General features: G+C 35.0%; 1 protein-coding gene across 2 annotated transcripts; it reads left to right on the forward strand.

The window, feature by feature from the left end:
- Nucleotides 1-174: 174 nt before the first annotated feature.
- LOC149081061 (UDP-N-acetylhexosamine pyrophosphorylase-like) lies at nucleotides 175-21,506 on the forward strand. Of its 2 annotated transcripts, XM_089237830.1 has the most exons (11): nucleotides 176-245; nucleotides 3,487-3,774; nucleotides 7,057-7,261; nucleotides 9,113-9,288; nucleotides 12,096-12,268; nucleotides 13,395-13,588; nucleotides 14,832-14,966; nucleotides 15,309-15,494; nucleotides 16,910-16,963; nucleotides 20,131-20,203; nucleotides 21,142-21,506. In XM_089237830.1, the coding sequence occupies exons 2-11, from the start codon at nucleotides 3,495-3,497 to the stop codon at nucleotides 21,253-21,255; spliced, it is 1,590 nt and encodes a 529-aa protein (XP_089093956.1). In that variant the 5' UTR covers nucleotides 176-245; nucleotides 3,487-3,494; the 3' UTR covers nucleotides 21,256-21,506. The 2 variants fall into 2 exon arrangements, with proteins under 2 accessions (XP_089093957.1, XP_089093956.1); XM_089237831.1 differs by lacking the exon at nucleotides 16,910-16,963 and having other exon boundaries at nucleotides 175-245; nucleotides 21,142-21,447.
- The last annotated feature ends 258 nt before the right edge of the window (nucleotides 21,507-21,764 follow it).

The following is a 21,764-nucleotide window of genomic DNA, read 5'->3' on the forward strand; positions in this document are numbered from 1 at the left end:
TGAACTCATTTTTCGGAATCGCAAGTAAACATAAATAAAAAAGTAAAAAAAATTGAATACATATATTTTTCAAATAAATTCATTTCTTTTTTTCATATTCATTTTTATTTTCTCCACCCTTATTGCTGACGTGTGTTACTTTCGTAAAAGAGATCTGGCAACGTGCTCTTTTGCCAACAACTTTCGAGTTGTAAACATTGGCTGCTGATAGATACATCGAGTCATTTTCCTACAGCCTTTGAAAGGTGAGTCACTCGAACCAATTTATAATTAATTCGTGAATTGTTCAAGTATTTACAATCCAAATAAAAGTTGAATTATTGCATCAAGATGACCTATTGTTATTTTCCCAATTATTGGCGATATACTCTCATTGGCCGTGGGCCGTCCCCCCATATAAAGGTGAGGACCCGGGATGAATAAAACACTTTTCTTTGTTTATCTTGTTTATACAGCATCTATTCCTCACCTACTTTGGAAGGTGGAGGAGAGGCCGTGTAAAACCGTGGCCTGTGGCTGCACAAAAATCTTGGCCTAGGGGCCCGGCTCCGGGATGTGTGTGGGGGAAGGGGCGCATTAATGGGCTTAGACGGGCAAGATATTGTCTAAGATCTAGCTGGGCCATTTAGCATTTAATTTGCCATTTTAATGCTGCATGTGCTATTCATAGGAGCCATTTGACGCTGTTTAATTTGTAGATGTGAACCTAGTCATATGTAAGTGCTATAATGCACAGCCATCTAATTATTAAGATATAATATAGGCTCAGTTGTTGACTCCCATGATCGAAATTGCTCTTTGACGTGGCATAAATATGTGGAGTTATCCAGTTGGATATAGCAGCCTTTTGTCGCCACTTTCAGTTAAGCAGTGCAGCGGACAAGTTCTACGATAGCCTGTAGACACCACCACAGAGGTGATATTGCCATATGGCGATGTGGCCTGGGCATCTTTTGGCACAGAATACAAGCTCTACATGGTAGCCTGTAGGCAGCGCTCTCAGCTAAGCAGTGCAATGTACAAGTTGTACATGAAACCCTGTGGGTTCCGCTTTCATGTAATCTAGATCAAATTAATATCAAGGAGTACTGTAAAAAGTCATCCCTTAGAAAATCAGATGAAAGATTATATCATTAAATGTGAACTTACAAAATTTATTTAAAGGATCATCATTCATTACTCATCCTTAATTTGCCAAATTTTTGTGATTATGATCGTTGTTGTATACAATTCTGATTTATAAATAAATGGTAAGGCAGTATGTGTCTGGTCTCATCATGCCATTTAGCAAAATCATGTGCCCCTCTTCTTCCGGGCTGAGTAGTGATGTTCCCCCTTGAAGTCTGGTATACAATGAAACTTGCATGAAATGGGACGTCAAGAGACTAATTGCTGGTTTAGACAGGTTTCTGTTTTATAAAGGTGCACATAAAGACACGTGCAGTGATTTATTTCTATTGTTTTGCGAATCTTAAATTTTGAGAACATCACCCCAGTTTCTGTAAACCAATGAGCGTTAAACAGAGACATGCATATTATTATTTTGAATTTTTTCATGTTTGTTGTTGTTTCAAATTACGATACATTTGAAATATCATATCTGATTTGCTTGTTGTTAAAATTTGATATAAAACATTTTGAATAGCAATAGAATGAACACTTTTACCAGAAGCGAAATTTTTTTAATATTTAAAATGAAGAATTAATGAGATCAACAAGCAATGACGTTTTCGAAAGAAAGGTTCTACATCTCTCTAACACTTAAATTTTGCTTTTCTTTAGCTTCTATGACCTGCAGTTTTGTGTTCAAATCCAAGATGTGTTTCTTGTGGCTGGGGGCCATCTATACACTTAATAAAACGCTAAAACACGTTATTGCAAAATTGTAAACAATAATTCAGTCTCCCTTACCAATATTCTTCTCTTGAACTAGTTTAAATGGAAATTATCAATATTTTTTTGAGAAACAAGAGTGTTCAAGCAAGTCGTAATTTCCATCATAATTGAACTGTTAAACAGGCTTTTGTTAAATTTTGGATAGTAAAAATCTGCTTCAATCCAAACCCAATCCTTTACTTCTGGAACCAGTTCAGATATAATAGTAAGCATTCATCGTTTTTCCAAGAAGTAAAAGAGTTACAAAAGGGTAATCAGTGAGACTTTTTTTTTCTATTCAAAGGATAGAAACTTGCACTTGGTCAAAAATTCTTCCCGTTTCTCAGCAGGTTTTTTGTCTGAAAATAGCCTAAATATACCTTCTGTTTTCATGTCAGACAGTTCCATCTTAGAGGTTTTCTATAATTACAAAAGCGTTAATTATTCTCGAGACTATTTTTTCTGTTCTGTTCAATACAGGTTTTTATCTCATACAGTGTCCATCTTAGACAGGTTTTACTGTAATTAATCAGATTTCCCTCATGCATCAAGATTTCCTAAGCGTTTTTTGGAGGAGCTCATGCATTGAGATGGCCTTGGTCATGACAGGTCAGAAATTAAATATGCTCAATCTCTGACATCAATTGACTTAATTGCTATGCAAGGTCATTGGTGGTACCTTATACACCAAGAGTGCCAAGGTCTTACCTGATGGCTAATATCTCGGGAAGGACACAGAGCCCTTGTCTGGTCTTACCTGGGTGTGCCCATGCATTAAGATATCCATGAGGTCTAGCCCATGGGTGCATACCCAAATGAGCCTATGCATTAAGATGGCCCGTTAATGACTCGTCAGAAATTGAATAGCTTATGAGATAATTGCCATGCAAGGTCATCAGAGGCACCAAGAGGCCCCTAGGCCCCGGGTGAGCCCATGCATTAAGATATCTTTTGGCTCCAGCCCATTAGTGAGCACCCAGGTACTAGTAGTCCAGTGAGTTTGTGCATTAAGATGGCTCTGGTAAGAAATTAAATACCTAATCACCCTTATCCGCAGTGAGAGAAAGTCAACACTGTCCTGTCCCTTCACAAGGACAATGACTAAAATTGGCTGAAGTGATAGAGCCTGGATCATGTTTGGTATGGAAGAAGAAAGAAAGTGAATCATTATGTTAAAATTTTTAGGCAAATAGTGTCTATCTAGGAGTATTTGGTATTATTTATCAAAGAGAAATCGGTTGAAAAAAAATTTTTTGCTCATATTGCGCAACCACTCGTAAATTGAATAAAAATTTATTAAAAACTTTTGCTCATCTTGCAAATTGCTCGAAAACCTAATTATTCATAAGGGGTCACTCAAGTATTCCATCAGCATCGAGGGGGGGGGGGTTGTGATTTTCTGACTTTTGATGACAAAGGGTGAGGGGGTTTGAAGGTTGCTTACGTCATCAACCACCCTTTTTGAAGACATGAAATATTCTAAACTGCTGACAAAATTTTGCTGACGGGGGGGGGGGGTCAAAAATGGCTAAAAATCTGCTGACGTAATATTTGAAATTTGAATGGCCCCCAATGAAAAGTTCTAATATACTTAATTTTTCTCTTTTAAAGCTCCTACAATGAAAATGGATGTCTCGGAACTAAAATCCAAGCTGGAATCTTGTGGTCAAGAACATCTTCTCAAGTATTGGTCGGATATTACACCAGATGAGCAGGAACAGCTCTACCATGACTTGGAGAATATCAACTATAAGGAGCTAATGGGCACTTTTGAGAGGAGCTGTCACCAGGAAGACGATAACGAGAAACTAGACGATATCCTTCAACCTATTCCTCAGGAGTTCCACGGGAGCATAACGAGGACAGATTCAATAACGTTGCAAGGCTATCGAGATGAAGGTAACCATATAAACTTATGGCAATACTGGTTTTGATTCAAGGTTTTATCAGTTTTGTCCAGGGCTGGTTTTAACCGGCCTGGTCATAATCAGTTTTGGCCAGTTTCAACCCCATCGAGTGGTCAAAATTCAAACTTCTAATTTTTTCCTCATTAATTCTTAAAAAAGCAGTTCCATGAGACTATCTTAATAACCCAATTTAATGAACCACTGCAGAAATAAAGTATGAATATTTAAATGTACATTTGTGCAAATTAATTGTATTTGAGTACGACTTTACAATCGGTCTTGGGTATTCGCGGTCTTGTTTTAATTTATGAAAAACACTGTTCCTTAGTTTTTTTCTGATATCAGAACAAAATATGAATTGTGTGTAAAGAAGTTAAGAATGGCTCTCCAGGCTTTTCTGTTGCTTCTAGAAATTTTTCTAAAAAGTAAAAAAAAAAAAGTTACAACTTTGCAAGAAAAATTTGGCACATTGACTGTGCATAATGAAACTAAATCAATTGCCCATAATTAAGGTGTCAATGAATCTACCGCAGAGGATGTCCTCTACATCTTATAATTATAGTAAAACATCCAGTCCCTTGATCAGGATATGATGTGAGCGTTTAAGGTTCACTATGCATGTCACTTAATTGTGATGATTGTGTAAGTAGTATTAGCCAGAGTTTTTGCCATATAACATTTGCCATGTTTTTACCACATTATACAAATACAAATACAACGCCACGACAGGCAAATTGCCCAACGAGGTGGCTGACTTAAGAACATCATGGATCCCCCGAGCCATTTTTTGGAGGCCCTACCTACTACTGCTACACCACACATGCACACCCCCCCTCCCGCGGAACCCCCGAACGAATCGGTACATGCGGGAATGTGCGTGTACATGTAGTGCAACCTGAAGTAAAGTTTGTTTCTGTGTAATGCTTGTTATGTGTAGTGCTGTCATCTGCCTCCAGTTTTTCTAACTATGAGTGAAGTGTTATGGTTGAATGATTTACCGTTGTAGGACTGTTGCTCTCTGTGGCGAGACTTTTTAACGGGGAGATCGACTCGCATTTGCGCCTTGAAGTTGGGAACCACAGAAAACCAACTTCAGCCGACCACCACTGTGGGGTTCGAACCCGGATCCTCGCATCACGAGTCCGGCACTATAACCACTCGACCACCACAGCGGCGACACCTGGCAGGGCTTGAAAAATCCTAAATGTTGCCATGGCAACTAAAAAATCGACCGTAAGTAATAAGACAAAATACTGGCAATTAAGTCATTAAAATTTTACCTTGAATTCCACTTCTTCATAAATTGATACGTATCCACATTTCATATATATGGCTGTGTCATGTTCCCAGCTAGATGCAAGGCGTCAGAAATTAGTGTATTTTCAAATTTTTTTCATCCACTTACATTCATAAATGGAAATTTTACAAATGAACATTTTTTTTTTTTGCTATTATTTTTTTCCTTAGCTTTAATTTGGCAATCGGTGGGGGGCTCATGGGTTAGATAGATGCTCAAGAAATAGATTCACGCACCCATAGAGGAGTTTTAGCTACTACCTGGTGCTCCTGTATGCCCATAAGATGACGTGGAACTAGATTCATAATACATACATGTACTTTTTTTAGGTGAGTCACCTTCTTTAACCCCTTCCTGTACAAGCTGCTGATGATAAATTTGAATGATCTGTATTTGATGCATAGGCGATAAATGTGTTACCTTTGTTCCACGTTAAAAAGACAAATAAGGATGGGAAGAAATGTGTGTGTGGTGTAGAGAAGATTGTGTAAGAGTATTAGTACAGTGCCTTGCGTTTTCCACCCTCACCTACAAACTTGTTTTATAGTTTTTTACTTGTTCTCTTTCTCATTTCTATGTGCAGTATATAATAGAAGGATTAGTTCTGAGAAAGATACATTATGTATATGTGTGGAGCAGATGCCATGGAGAAGGAAGAGGGGGGAAAAGCTGAGCAGAACTGACACTATATCATTATCTGAATTGCTTGTCATCTGATTGAGATATCAAGATGGTAGTGAGAGAACAGGGGAGGGGGGAACACACACAACTTTGTTTCATATGATTAAAATAAAATTTCGCCATTAGGAAAAAAGAGGTTAAAGAAACAGTCAGATGGATTGGATTTATTCCATTGGCATTTGGACGCAATATTACATCCCTGATCATAAAGGGATTAAGAAAAATATAGATATTTTGGTTTAAAAAATTGTCAGTCTGCTTCAATGAGAAATGCCACCAACCTGCCATGTTGAAATTTATAGATGAATGTTTCTCTGTTCTCGACACAAAGAAACATTTCGTCCGGGTGTGGAATTCCCTTGTTCTCTGCAGGTGTTTGTTCATGCGGTAGATGTAATGTAAAAGTTGTTAGTGCATTGCATAATGGAGCAGAGAATGAATATGAAATCTTTTTCAAAATTGGTAAAACTATAACAGAAATCCACAATATACTGGGAAATGTGTATGGAGATGAAGCTGTATCTCAACAACATAGTATTTCAGTTTTTAGATCATACTGGAAACACCAAGTTTTATCTCCAGTAATGATTGACTATAAAAACATGGCATCTGTCATATCACTGAAGTCACCGCATGATTTTGTTTGTTGTTTTTTATGTTTGTCATTTAGGTGTTGAAGGACAAACCTTATACAATGTTTGTATTTACCCAAATCCTTTGTTGCAATGTTCGAACGATTTCGTGTGGAAGATTCATTTCTTCCATCATAATTTTGAACAGGTGAGCACTGATCTTGTAACAATAACTGCCAAACTCTGTCAACATTTATTGTCATTCTGCTCATTACTGATCTCTCACAGTGATGCTCATCTTAAACGCTTTCATAAACTTGATGGAGGGCATGTGAACCACTGAAAAACTATCTACAGCTTTATCTCTGTACATATTTCGCAGCATTTTCATTGCGGTTTTACCCAATTTTAAACAATTTCATATTTATTCTTTGTTCCATTATGCATCACACTAATGTTACAGCTACCGCATGAACAAGCACCTGCTAAGAAATTTTGACAGAAATTCGCAGATATTAGGTAACATGGGGGAAGAACATAATGCTCATTTAGCAACGCGTCGAGCTGTTTACATTTTTGGAAGGAGGGTGATTCACCCTATTTGAAACCACTAAAAATTGTTGTGGGAAAAAAATCAATTCAAAAAAATTAAAACCATGTTAAAGCGAGATTTTATTCAAAATGTATAAAATTTTCCAGATTTGACTTCTTTCTTTAATGTTAGGAATGAAACAGATATCAGAGAATAAAGTTGCTGTACTTCTACTTGCTGGCGGTCAAGGAACTCGACTCGGTGTGTCATATCCAAAAGGAATGTATGATGTGGGTCTACCTTCCAGAAAATCCCTTTACCAGTTACAGGCCGAAAGGATATTACGACTTCAAGAACTGGCATACAGACAGACAGGGCAAAAAGGAAAAATTACCTGGTATTGTGCCTGTATTTCTCATTTATATTTGAGGATTAAGATTAAAAGAAAAGAAAAACCTAAAGTTATTTAAATAAATTTAAATTTTTTCCGATCATCCTTTTCTTGTACATGCATTTCTAAATATAAGTCCTTGCTATTACAAACTTCACAATTATTTATACAGAGAAACCTTGATATAACAATACTGTGCAAACCAAGAAAAAAATATTGTTGTAGAGGGATTATTGTATTGAGAAGTAGCATTATCAGACAAATTTATGCTATTGTTGGTATATCTCCTGAATTAGAGTTGTTAGTACCTCCCCATAAAATGCATTTTAAGTATTTCTTTGGTGCAGAAAATTTGAATTGATTTGGCAATGAAAAAAATTTAATTTGGTTGCCACACCCCGTAGAGTAGTTTACTGCATAACACTTGCATGTATTACACAATAAGTGGTGTCACTGTAATTTCATTAACACTTTTAAAGAGCACTCTCAAAAGAACACCTTCTGGTAATGATTTTGAAAATATAGCATGTACTGTAGTCCCTCGCATAGGCTGGCATGCCAGGAATACCCACATTTTCCAGCATGAAATTTGAGTCACACATTCAGAGTAATTTTTAATCTGCTCTCTAAGAATCAATTGAATTGGCTGATTTGAATTTTGTCGGTTCTCTGCATTTCAGAATCCTTTTCATTTTATGAACTACATTGGAAGATAGTTTTAGTTTTTGCTACTGCAAATATTGATTTTTTGTAAAAATGTAGAACGCTCAGCATATACTTATACTTTCGCGGTGATTGTATGAGTTAAATATGAACGATTCATGTTTCATGATCATGCTTCTTAAACTGGAGTAAGTTGAGCAAAAATTTATATATAGAATCTCACTACAAAACATGTTAAAGTGATGCAAAAGTCGCACATTTATTTAGCCTCTGACAATATAGAAAAAACGTGCAAAATACACTACCTGTATTTTGTATTAGTTTGACCATAATTGAATTAGAGTGATGAGTGAATGCTCAATTTTCACTATTATTATTATTAAGTTCCTGTACAAAACACATTTGCTACATCGAAAAACTATTAGTTTATTCTTATTCGCTTATCTATTTAATATAAATTAAATATATCACTCTTTTGGATACATATTCAGTGATCCTTATTACTTCATTTTTCCTGGCATCTTAAGCAAAGTTAAACTTGCTTATACAATATTATACACATGCACAGTATACTAGGTTAACCACATATATCTTGAATGTTGGGGGGGGGGGGAAACAATGCCTCACCCCAAATCTCCTTTCCCCCAACATCTGCCCATGCCTAACAGGCCGGGAATAGACTAGACGAACATTCAAAAAGCTGGTGTCTCCCGATTTTTACGGCATGCCTGATAATATGGGGAAATATAATAATTGAACATTGAATATTATTGAATATTTTTTGCTTGAATATTATTTTGAATGTCTGGCAGAGGTAAAATGCTTTAGATCAGGCATCTTCAACCCGTTACTGCAAGCACCCCTGTACTCTTTGAACTACCCGGAGTGCCAGATGCTCGTGTCTCATTTGGTGCTCGCGATCACTTGATCAACATCCCACATAAACAGGTTGATTGCATTGAAGGATTGAAATCATCCTGATTTCATGCATTAGCAAGTCAAACTTGCTGTGAGGGTGATCTTCGTTTGATGATGGGTACAGGTAGTGCTCGCAACTAGAAAAAGGTTGAAGACCTCTGCTTTAGATGAAGGCATAAATGATTGATTCCTATTCATAAATTTGTGTCTATAATATTGCTTCAATTATTCAGTAGAAATTCATTGATGGCATATATATATTTTTTCCCACGTAAGGTACATAATGACCAGTGAGCACACAATGGATCCAACCATAGAATTTTTAGAAAAACATCATTATTTTGGATTGGACAAGAAGAATATAATGATATTTGAACAGAACATGTTGCCATGTTTCACTTTTGAGGGAAAAATCATCCTTGAGACACAGTATAAAGTTGCGAGAGCTCCTGGTGAGTTATAAATTTGTTTTGTTTTAAAAAAAAAAAATCTAATTTTAGTAGTCCCACGAGCTGCTGTATTCTTTCGCCTGAACCTTTATGATTAAAAATATTTCATTGGTTATTTTTAATTCATCGTGAACATTTGTTTGCATTTTTTAAACTTTTCATATATATAATGTAAATGTGCAAGGCACAGTCAGAAAGTTTCTGAACTGAATGCAGAATGCTCTTGTCTAATTTTTAAGGATTGTGTTTAAATAAACACAATCAATAAATAAAATTAAATTAAATAAACACAACTTCAAAATTGATACTACATTGGTACTGGATATCCAATCAAAAGACATACTAGACAGCATTGAACCAAAGGAAAAGATGGGCGTATATATACATGACTCCCGTCTTTTTGCAATTAATCCTTGTTGCTCTCCCAGATTCTTATTTTTTATCCCAGTTATCACACAGCTAAAGGATTTGACAGGAAATTGATTTTTCACAATGAGGCATTTATTGACATTGTACAAAAATTATTACACAATTTATACTAACCTTCTTCAGTCAAACATTCTTCCCCTTTTAAGATTAATTTCGGTAACTAGATTACATTCAGATAATTTCGGTCTATATCTTGACAACAGTCAAAGATCTCACCAATCTGTCAGGTAGTCAGTCTTTAGTTGACATCACCTTACCACAGAAGTATGAACCGCTAGACCATTTTAGTACAGCACGATTGCAGAAGAGACGAGGTCATCATATCCTGATGCCATGAAGTTGTCGGTTTATTAGGAATTATTAGAGGACAGAACTACCGATGAAGCATGAGAAGTGTTGAAGCAGCATCAGCGGATTCATCCGAACATCATTGGGAGAAAGACAGATATCCAACATTAAAGAAATTGATGGCAAGTTCATAATGAGGTCTTTACTGGAACAACATTCATCCTAATCTCTTCCCAGCTACTTAAATGAACTTGAACAAAATCTCAAGAGTAGTACGTAAAACATATCCTGGTCTAGCCAGAATCAAACAGTGAGTGCCTAGGCACGGTTTAGAAATTATTTTTACATATTAAAAGTTAGAATTTCTTGCTAACAGCAAAGTACTTAGAATGAAGAAATGTGATCCCGCTCTTCTTATGCGATCAGTATTGTTATACGTTACTGGAAAAGGTTTGCTTTTGGCCCAATCCGACCACATGCATCTTCCATCGAGAGATAGGGAAAACTATTTCATCACATTTAATCTGCATAATCATACACAACAATGAATTATGGAATATCTATATTTTGGAATTGCTACCCAAAATAATAATACCAAGGAAACTGGCCAGATTTCCCCAATATGTCAACAAGGCCTATTGTATAATGCACAAAATAATAGAAAGCGGCACCAACGAAAGTCCCAGACTCTCTGCTATCATAATGAGGTATTTATATTGACATTACGGACATATTTAGTACAAATAGCATTGGATGGAGGTTGTGCCGGGTAACAAGTATGTTACATTTTTCTCTGGTTTAATGCTGTCGAATATGTTTTCTGGTTAGGTATTCAGTGAAGTCCTTTTATTGCCTCGAATTTCGCATAGTATTTAATTTGTGTTCTTTGAGTTTCCTTTTATTCTAGTAAAAATCTGAAATCATAAATAGCGGAATCAGGTGATTAGACAGAATAATCATCTTACTGGAAAGAGGCAGACTTTCATGCCAAGAACTATTGGAACATTTGTATGTGTGCGGAGACATGCCCTGTCATGCTGAAACAATCAGCTTTTTTTTTTTTCAACCCATAGCTAGCCACTGCATGGTCATGTGGGTATCGTGATGGGTTGAGTTCCCGTATTGGTGGTCGGCTAAAGTTGGTTTGCGGTGGTCCCCAACATCAATGTGAATGCGATTAGATTTCTCCATTAAAAAGTCTCGCTTCACCGAGAGCAACAGATTTACATCAATCATTATGCTTCACACACAATTTGAAATATAAATGGCAGCACTAATAATTCACACCCAACACTAGCTCATTCAGTCTGGTAGATATACACACACTTCTGGCACAACTCACTTTGTAGTAAATTGCTCATGGCGATATATCACAGTTATGCTCTATTTAAAAGAAAGTCCATAACTGTGAAGATTCAAAACATGTATGACCCCTGCAAAGTTGGACTTTCCCCAAAACAGTGGTTCTCAACCTTTTTTGACTTGTGGAGCCCTCTCTGGTACATAGTTTTCATAGTGGATCCCTGTAGGCCTATTTTTTTATTCATTCATCGAAGTTACAGATTTATTTTTATCATTAAAAAATTTTTTTTCCTTCCAATTCACTGGTTTTTTTTCCCTTGCATGGCTGCGGAGCCTCTGGGGAGTGCACACGGAGCACCGGTTGAGAACCACTGTCCTAGAACATGATCATAAAGAAAAAAATCTTGATATTCCAATTGTTTATTCGAAGCAACTTTTCAGCCATATTCTTTCCAAGCTATAACATAAGCACACTTCTATAATTTTTTGGTCATTATAAAATGAGTAGAAGAATATTCAGCATGGAAGAAGAGGAAAATATTGTCAGTTTCTATCCATCAAAGTTTCTTCATAAACCTTAGTTGCATGACTCACTAATTTGATCAACTTTTCCGATCACCATATCTCCATAACATGACCTTTTCATTTTTTTCTGGCGAGAGTTTGAAACTTCTTAATCATACCTTGTATATATATATATGTTGTTGGGAAAAAAAACAGGCCATAGCTTGTATGTATTTTATTTTGTTTCTTGTAGATTTTTTTTTTCTCTCTTCCCATGTATTTCACAGATGGTAATGGCGGACTCTACAAAGTCCTCAGAAGCAATGGCGTGCTAGATGACATGAAATCTAGAGGCATTGAGTACATCCACGTGTATTGCGTTGATAATATTCTGGTCAAGATGGCTGATCCAGTTTTTATCGGATACTGCATTTCTAAAGGTGCCGATTGTGGAGCAAAAGTTTGTACAATTTTTTTCCCTCAGTATATTTTTTAATATATTACTTGATAACGGAACCTGTATTAAGCAAATTTCTGTCTTCCATGGGGAAAAAATCATGGTCCCATGATTTCAGTGCCAAAATACATACTAAAAAACCTAGATTGAACAGAACCTGTCTAATGTGGAAACAGAAAGGAAAATTGTACCCATTAACGGAAGATTTCATACAAACACTGAGTGTTTGATGACCAACGGATCATATAAAATATTATAAAGTGGTGCACCAAAATTATTTACGTAATCTATGCTGACAAATGTGAGTTCATTTGTGTAATTGATACTGGGGTTTTGATAAGCCATATGTAGTAAAGCAGATGCTTTCTGAAATTGAAACAAAATTTTTTGGAAAAGCAGGCTTTTCCACGGGAGAAATCGGCATAAGTGTTGAATTTCCAAATGATATGGAAGACAAAAAATTGAGTGTAAATTCTGTGATCGCAAGGCTGAGTAGGGCTGGAATTAATTAGAGGCAAAGGGCAACTGCAACTTAAATTCAGAGGGTGGAAAATTTTAGGTGGTGACAAAAACACAGTTATAAAATCATTGAATTTTACAGTGGTAGGGGCAGCAAAATCTCATGTTGCTCTCTCTCTCTCTTCCCTCACAAAATTCTTAGTTATAGCCCTGATGCTTAGGATTACATAAACATAGACAATAATGTACAAACAGAACCTGACGCAATAGATATTGACACCCTAATTGAAAATTTTTGAGGAAGTGCTAAAAAGAATGTAAATGTCGTTACTTTAGAAAAAAAGACAGTGTAGGTCGGAATTTTATACAGACGCTGTTGAAATCTAAATACAGTATTTAGTAATTATAGACTAATTATTTATTTGTTTTATCTAAATTTAAATTATTTACTTTATCTTCAATTTATTTTATTTTAATTACACACGAGATCGTTACATAATTTTACACATATCAGTTGAACCTTTATTAAACGAAAACCTGTGTTCAATGGAAAAAATCTCGGTCCCTTGTGATTTCCTTGAAGGTTTCACTGTACTTGGTTGTTTAGACTCATAAAAGTGTGATGAAATTTAATTTTTTTTTTTTAATAAAATATTGGACTTATTTTCAGGTAGTTGAAAAGTCTTTTCCTACAGAACCTGTTGGAGTAGTCTGCAAAGTTGATGGCAAATTCCAAGTGGTCGAATATAGTGAGCTGTCTATCAAGACTGCCCAGAAAAGAAACCCTGACGGAAGACTGACATTTAATGCAGGCAGCATATGCAACCATTTCTTCACCATAGATTTCCTTCAGGCTGTTGCTGAGTGAGTTGAAGGAAAACTATTAAAAAGCTATCTTTTATTTCATTAATGTTTTTCCACCTTCAATGAGTTGGTATCTGTAATCAGAGGTGGCCTGAAACAAAATTTTAACCATTGCAATAGTTTTGGGTCTCACCTTTGGCCTGCCTTTCTTTCAAACCGGGTACAACTCTGATTCTATCGCCATGGGTAATTTACTACTATTTCTATTTAACCGTACATGGGTACATATTCCTCTGCAGGATTTCAGACGAATCAGCACATGCTGTAATGTGTGTTCTGAGTATATGTGTGACCCTTAACGTATTTATTTTGTCAAAATTGTGCTTGTTTTGCCGTCTCGAGGCAAAGGCTCCTGAGCCATTTGATTTTCCTGAGGCCCTGCCTCTTAAATTCTAGAAAATTTCAACCTGTTCTCATGTTTGTGAGGCCCCGGTGGACCCCCATGCATTAAGACGGCACTGCTTCAGCTGACCACTGGCTGGTGGGGTTCAAACTCAGTTTCTTGAAATACGAGTCTTTCACTATGACCACATGATCGCATGTTGGCTATCTCTCCGACCAATAAGCTGCACCTGTGAAACAAACCGTTGTAAAGGCATATGCATGTCGGAAGCTCATAGTTAAGGAACCACGATAACCGAAGTAAACATTCTGAAAGTGATTGTTAAGGCCCAGGAGCCATTGCTATCCAATGGTTTTTGTCCATTTTGGGCATTTGCCCAGCTCTGAGAAATTTTTAAAGTAGCCTATCGTTCAATCTGGGCCCTGTTTGGTATGTATATGCAAAATTTGGCGACGATCGATCTTTGATACAAAATTGTAGATTTGTATGGAGATCATACACAGACACACACAGAAAATCTGAATTTTGTATATATAGATTATTATTACTTTTCCAGTGTAAGCGCATTTCTCGTGCCTTCTGCAGTTAATGTAAATAAATAAATAAAGATTCTTATGCATGAAAATCTAAATTCTTTGTTTTCTGTTACACATGATATGAATCTTAAGAATGAGAAACTGTTGCAGATGTTGCAAAAACTAACGCTCAAAAAAAAAAAAAAAAAAAAAAATTGATTCATTCATTTTTTAAAAAATTCTAATCAATTTTGGACTTCTTTTAATAATTTCTTGTCATTTTGCTTAGGATTTACTATTAATTTCAGTTCTACGAAATCTGTTTTTTAAAATTAAATCTGCAATACGGTTGTTATATATAATATTTTTTTAATTTTCTTTTTAGTGGTAAAGAACTGAAACATCACGTAGCTAAGAAAAAAATACCATACGTGAGTGATGGTGGCCGCATTGTCAAACCAGAAAAGCCAAATGGGATAAAGCTAGAGAAATTTGTTTTTGATGTCTTTGAACAGTCAAGGTTTGTGCTATTTCAGAAGCGTTTATTATTTATATAAAACTTTTTAACATAATTCATATTTCATGTATTACTGAATTTATATTTGTTTTCATAAGTTTTAGACCACAAAGTCTATTATTTATGATGAGAATGAGTGTCATTTGTTAGAAAAAATACCTTTTTTAAAATTGCGAAATAACACGCACAAATACAAATAATATATAAAATAAGACAATAGAACAAAACATAAGAAAACATACACTCTGCAGCTCTTAGGGACCCAAGCGGTCCGTCCCAGAGCAATTACTTGCTGATGAAGTAAGACATTATGCAATTTAATAAATTAGGTGTCTTTTTTTTCAGTAAATTTGTTGTGTGGGAAGTTTTGCGAGAAGATGAGTTCTCTCCACTCAAGAATGCAGAAGGAGCACAAAAAGACACGCCTACTACTGCTAGGCACGCTCTCTTCAATCTTCACAGAGGATATGTACTGAATGCTGGTGGCACCTTTGTTGATGAAGACGACACAATTATTCCTTTCATTCCTAGGTGATTGTATATCTGTGTTTCCACATTCGTTTTCAAAGTAATTCTAAATGATATAATTCAAAATATCTTATCTGCCTGATTTAGCAGCAACCTTAAGTGACAAGACCTACTTAAGAATCACTTGTGTGTAATTGTTATTTTCAACCCATTTTTGCCTGCACCTTGATGCACTTTGGATTCCATTTTGATATTGGGGTACTTCGTTGAAATTGCACCAATTAAGATTATTCCAAGAGTTTTTTTATGTTCATCAACAGGAAGTATGACACTCCACAACAAGTGTCCTCAATTGAGGACAACAAAATATGACTACATGTTTAAAAAAAGTTAAAGTGAAAAACAAATTGAATTGTGTGTTAGTTTCTATTCACATTAAATTGTAATGTAAATAATCAATTACAAAAGAATCAGTTGCAATATAATGTCGATAATATAAGGGGGAAAACAAAAGTACCTATTAACTAATAAAATACACCAAATTTAAGAGTTCATTTTTAAACCAGAAATCATTTCTGAAGAATTTTTTTGATGCCAATCTCTGAGTAGGGTTGGGGTTGTCCTTTACACTTGCTAAAATATACAACATCTAGCTGCAAGGCTAAAATATTATACAAAGCCAAATACTCACTGCAGTCAAATGAGTACAAATGAATACAAAACAATTGGGGTATGTGAATAATTTATTTAAATTTATTAAAATTTAGTTGAATTAACTTCGGAATTAACTTGTGTGACACAACTCTTTTGTATACTTAACAATGTTCTTCGTTAATATTTTATCAGTTAAAAAGTTTAAACATCACAATTGAATAAAATCTATATTTCCCCTAATTGCTTTGAACAGTCTATTCATCGATCGGCTATTATTATCAAAAACCCCACAGTCCCGATGTGATCACCTTAATACAGCATGCACTGTATTCTAATATCTTATTTTTGATGAGGTTAATGGAATTTCGAAACTTTAACAGAAAATGGGTAGAACAATTCACTCTTGAAAAACACAATATAAAATGTTGTTTTTATTTTACATGTTTTTAACTATGCTTGAGAGTTGAGGTTAGAACTAAAATAAGCCTGACGGCAAAGTGTTTCTATTCTAATTTCATCACCTATAACGGATTGAAACCTGCACTGGAAAATTGATTGTGTATTTGCAGCAAGAGTCAAATTATGTCAATTTTTTTTTTCCTCTGTCATTTCGGTTTTTCACGCGTGTGAAAGAATTTTTTTTTTAAATCTTGTGTGAAAATTCATTCCTTTATTCATCTCTTTATGTTACGATGGCATGTTATAGAATCAGAGAATAATATAAAAGTAGAAATTTTTGTATCTTTAATAGATAAACAATGTTTTGCATGAATTTTTTTTCTTTTGTGTGCATGCTTACGCATGTTTCGTTTGTTTACTTGTAGCACCAATGAACCTGTTAATTGCGTAAACCATATCGAAGGACATCGGAATGGAAGGTACCTACAAAAAATTCACTTTCCTTGCTAAGTTGTGTGAAAATAAGAACACATATACCGTTTATATTCACCTAAAGTTAGAGATTCAATGTTTCAAAAACCAAGATTTACCTATAGATAATAGGGTGCACAATTTAAATCAGCCTGATTTTTGCAAATTAAAAAAAATCATTGATTTTAATCATGAAATTTGAATTTCATCTTTCCTTTGTAGTGACTTCAATGACATTGAAGTAAAAAGTAACCTAGTATGGCATACATGTTATTGAAACATGATAAAGGTCTTCATTAAAAATATAGAAGATCTGGTAAATATATAGACTTGAACCTAATCCCTAGATGCAGTGCAGAAAGATAGCTGTTGTATTCCTAGATTCTGTGTATGGAAAAAAATTGCAGAAAAATATAGGGAGCTGAAGTTAGATCTAACTGCATTAAGTCAACACCATCTATAGCAGAAGTCCTCAGCGCAAAGCTAGTAACACCACTGAAGGTGGTCATCTCTCCTATAGCCATTGGATATAGCAGGCCAACGCATGCGCCATCTTTACCCTTTTTTGTATATGCAATGGCTATAGGTGAGGTGACCTTCTTCAGTGATGTCACAAGCTTGGCACCAATGCCTTCTATAGATGGTGTTGACCAAGTACAGTCGGATCCCAATTTAACAAATGTTTTCCGAAATTCTGGCAAAAATGGACATCAAACCCCCGTTTAATGAATAAGAAAACCTTGATATAACATTTTTGCAACTTTTTATCCAATTTTTTATTCCTCGTCACTCAAAACCATAATCGGAAGATTTGACTTCCCGGGAATTGACCTTCAGCTCTTCTTTAGAGACAAAAAAGGGGAAATAAGAATCTGTTCCTTTCTGAGTAAAGAGACAATAAAGCTATTCAGAATGCATGTGGGAAAGTTTCAGCAATACCAATAAAAATACCCCAATACCATAAAACTTTGTGTTCTGTTTGTTTAGATTTCAGTGAAAAAATAAAGTTACTTCAAATTTGTGCTCTTCCTTGACAAGTAAAGAGTAGCGAGTCATGTAAAGAGAAAATGTTTATCGATTAGCAAAAAATGACATTTTCAACTCAATTTGATAAAAATGTTGGGCGTATCAAGGAATTTTTTTTATACACGCTGACTTTGTTCTTTAGTTACGTTTTTTTTCAATTGTTGTCAAAAATGAGTTGTAACAGCAACCCCCAAAGTAAGTAGCTTTTAAAATTTGCCGTTACGAGTGTGTGTATGCTGCTGATCAATTTCACCCAGATTTAACAATTTCCTCAATTTAACGAATAAAATGGTCAATTTCTTCCAGTTCGTTAAATGGAGGTTCGATTGTATTTGCAATACATTACAATGGGGCACTAGGGTTCTGCTTAATAAAAAGAAACAAATTTAATTTTTTTGCAAAAAAGCCCTGAATTCTGTACCCTAATTACTGATTTAATCTGTCATTTGGCTTTGACGGAATAGTGTTTCATGCTGATTTTTTGGCATGGTTTAGAAAACTAATTATTTACTTCAATTATTGAATTTTTTTTAATGATTTTGAAAAACATTTAAGAACTTGATGAACTTAGTTTCAATGTATTCATAAAGAAATTTTATTCAAAAAATATATTTTATTAAGTTCAGACTTCCAAAAAAGGGAAAACGAGAAATTAATTGCCCAGACGACTGGTTGAAATAATGATAAATGTTGTACCAACATAAATACCATTGGGTCTTGAACTTTTAATATGAAAAGTGAAAAAGTCTATAGTTTGCTCGTTTTTTTTACCAGATCTGTGAAAAATTAAATTTTAATTACAGGAGAAGTCTGAAACATATAATAATTGCATTCATCAATTGTGCAAGAAACAACAGTATTGCCAATATGATATGTTTTTCATTTAGTTGATGCTGAATGGCCCTTTGGTTGTACATAGAGTGAATCGATAAACCTGCATCGCATCGTATTTGATACAGAATTGCCACCAGATATTTACTTTAGTGGGGTACCTCCCCCCCCCCCAAAATTTTTAATGTTCGTATTTTTTTCTTGTAGTTAATTAGTTTATTGTTTGTTTGTCAGTTTATTTATCAATACTAAATAAAATTTAAGGGATTAGGTGAAAAAATATGTATTTTTAATGATTAACACGATTTGTTTTATAATTAATAAGCAGTTGATTTAAATCCAAAAAAAAATCTGATTTTATTTTTTCATACCCTGATAGATGCTCTTGTTCAGAAAATTTGCTATGATTCTTTGATCAACTTATGGCATTGTCCTTTTTTGTTCAGAAAGCATTTTGTTTCTATGATGATCAGTTCGGAAATGACATAGAGCCTCCTGGATTTTCTGGGAGACTCCCGAATTTCTACTCTATCTCCCGGACTCCCAAAAAATTCTTTTATCTCCCGAATTTTGCCCATGATTATGAAAAATCCCTACATTTAGGAAAAAATTATTCCCTAAGAATTTATCCGGGAAAAAAATGCTGCTTCATAAGCTTTGTGTAAATTTTTTCATTTCATCAAATCACAATAAAAAAATCATTTATGGGGGGGGGGCATAAAATTCGCCAATTAGTAGTCGCCAATCTGGCCTTATGAGATCTAAAATTGGCACAATCCTCTTTATCCATATATCCTGTTTCGAGCACGAGGAAGATTTTTTGATTTGTGAGATTTGATTTTTGAGAAGTAATTTAACCCAAAGACTTTAACCTACTGGTTGGCCATGATTAGCGATGACTTGCACGGTGTCACGTTTTTCCAACTGGAAAATGTCCCAATAATTTCCATTTCGCTAATGAAAAATCCTTAAAATGTTTTAAAAGATCCCTTTTACATTTATTTTTGTATGGAATTTGGATCTCTGCTAAAACCTCCTGAATTCTTTTTCTCCAAAGTTGGCAGCTATGAAATGATGTCAAAATTGTAATCTCTATGAAAAAAAACTGCCCAAAAAAAATAAAAATCTATGCCAACAAATTATTATATTTTGAAATCGTTTCAGTTTTTCACTTTATTGGACTATCTGTCCTTCAAATCACAAAGTGATCCATCATTGTTGGAGAATAATTATACTTTTAGTACTCAGGGTTATCATATACTGTATATATTTTTCTTATGGTATTTCTTATTGTATTTCTTTTTTCTCCTTGTTCCAGTCAAAAGTCATACTTGAATTACGAAGCACCTCCTGTGTGTGAAATATCACCTTTAGTGTCTTATGATGGTGAGGTAAGTCTGTCTCACGAATGGTTATCATACAGTGATACCTTGGCTTACAACTGCCTCAACGAACGAAGATTTTTTTAGTGATGTTTCTGCATTATAAGCGAATCTTTTTACTTTTTCACCGGCCGATAATTCATGAAAATTGATCAATGGTTACAGTGTGCATGATCACGAATTTTACAGACTCTCGGGGGAAGGGGTGAAGGAAATGACCTCTTGTGCTTCACCTGGACAGTAAGACCATGCTACACCATTTATAGCTACAAAAATCACTCCACTGATTAGTGACACCTAAAATAGTCTAATGACATCACAGTTCTTCAAGCTAGTCGTGCAGAGGTCATGTAGGTATATGATTTGGTAAAGTAGGGGTTGATATATTCCCCTCAAAAACTGACACCCCAAAATTAAGGAATACATTTTTCAATAAAAAAACTCTGCTTATATCTGAGTATATATGGTAGTCATGACGGGGGAAAATAGGGGAGAGGTTTCCTCTCCTGTCAGGAAACATTACCACTACGGAGAGGCTTGGTATGTATGCATATATGTGATCTATTTTTGGCACTCCCCGCACTTCCAATTCATCCCAACAATTCCTAACAAAAATTTCACACTTTCATCTCTGATTTGGTGCCTCTTCTGGAGCAGAAAAAGGTTATTTTTTTCTAATACATTTGGTCAATATAATGTTTTCTTCACCCTTTCATCTCAAATTTGGCATCTTGCCAGAGCGGCTCCCTATGCTGCTGCAGTCCAAGGGCCATCCCAGTTTTAACGAAAGGCTTTCTAATTTTAAACTTGTTACAACCAAATATTTTTGTATCTTTATCATTAGCTGTTTTAGCATCACTTGTGAATCAGACTTTTACTGTATTGCATATTCGTTGTTGTTGTGTTTTATACCCCAATTTTTAGTTTTCGGTTCCTATCAATTTCAGGGTTTGGAAAAGCTGGTTGATGGGAAGACTTTCAAGTTTCCTCTTGTACTTCCCGCAGACTCAGAGAAATCTAGGAGTGTTCCAAACGGCGTATTCACCTTGCCTTGCACTTGAGGATGTTGTTGCATTCTCTACATATATACTGTGCCTGTAAATGTGTGTAAGAACTCGGTAGCAATTGGTCTTGGGGTACACGTTAATAGTTTTTATATTTAAGAAAATATTTGTTTTAGGAAATTATGATTTTCCCCACTATAATTTTAAGCTCCCTGGTGATTTCAGTCATTCAAATCAATTATACTTCTGAATATGTGGCGGCATTATATTGCTGGTGTGAATGGCAATGAATATTTAACATTATACATAGCAATTTTTAAAAAATAAAATGAAATTAGAAACTATGCTACTATGCTCAAAAAGTTCTGAAACTTATTTTGTTACACAAGAATTAAAACAGATAGAACCTGTTTATTTTGTGTTTCCTTCGATGTAACTACCCTGTGATAATATGCATTTTTGTCATCGTTCATACAAAGATGTAAATGTGGATTGTGCAAGCTTTTTGTTTTCACATCCTCCTGTGCCTTCATTGCTGCTCACTGCACTTTCTTGGAACCTGAGAA

This window comes from Pholcus phalangioides, unplaced genomic scaffold (assembly GCF_987345545.1).
Source record: "Pholcus phalangioides strain wild (caught in Gottingen) unplaced genomic scaffold, Ppha-v1.0 ptg000010l_1, whole genome shotgun sequence".
Lineage (NCBI taxonomy): Eukaryota > Metazoa > Arthropoda > Arachnida > Araneae > Pholcidae > Pholcus > Pholcus phalangioides.

Excerpts from the sequence above, each read along its gene's own strand:
- LOC149081061 (XM_089237830.1), top strand. The coding sequence starts at position 3,495 with ATGAAAATGGATGTCTCGGAACTAAAATCCAAGCTGGAATCTTGTGGT. Across the intron at positions 3,775-7,056 it reads GCAAGGCTATCGAGATGAAG|GAATGAAACAGATATCAGAG; the intron begins GTAACCATATAA and ends CTTTAATGTTAG. Across the intron at positions 9,289-12,095 it reads TAAAGTTGCGAGAGCTCCTG|ATGGTAATGGCGGACTCTAC; the intron begins GTGAGTTATAAA and ends TGTATTTCACAG.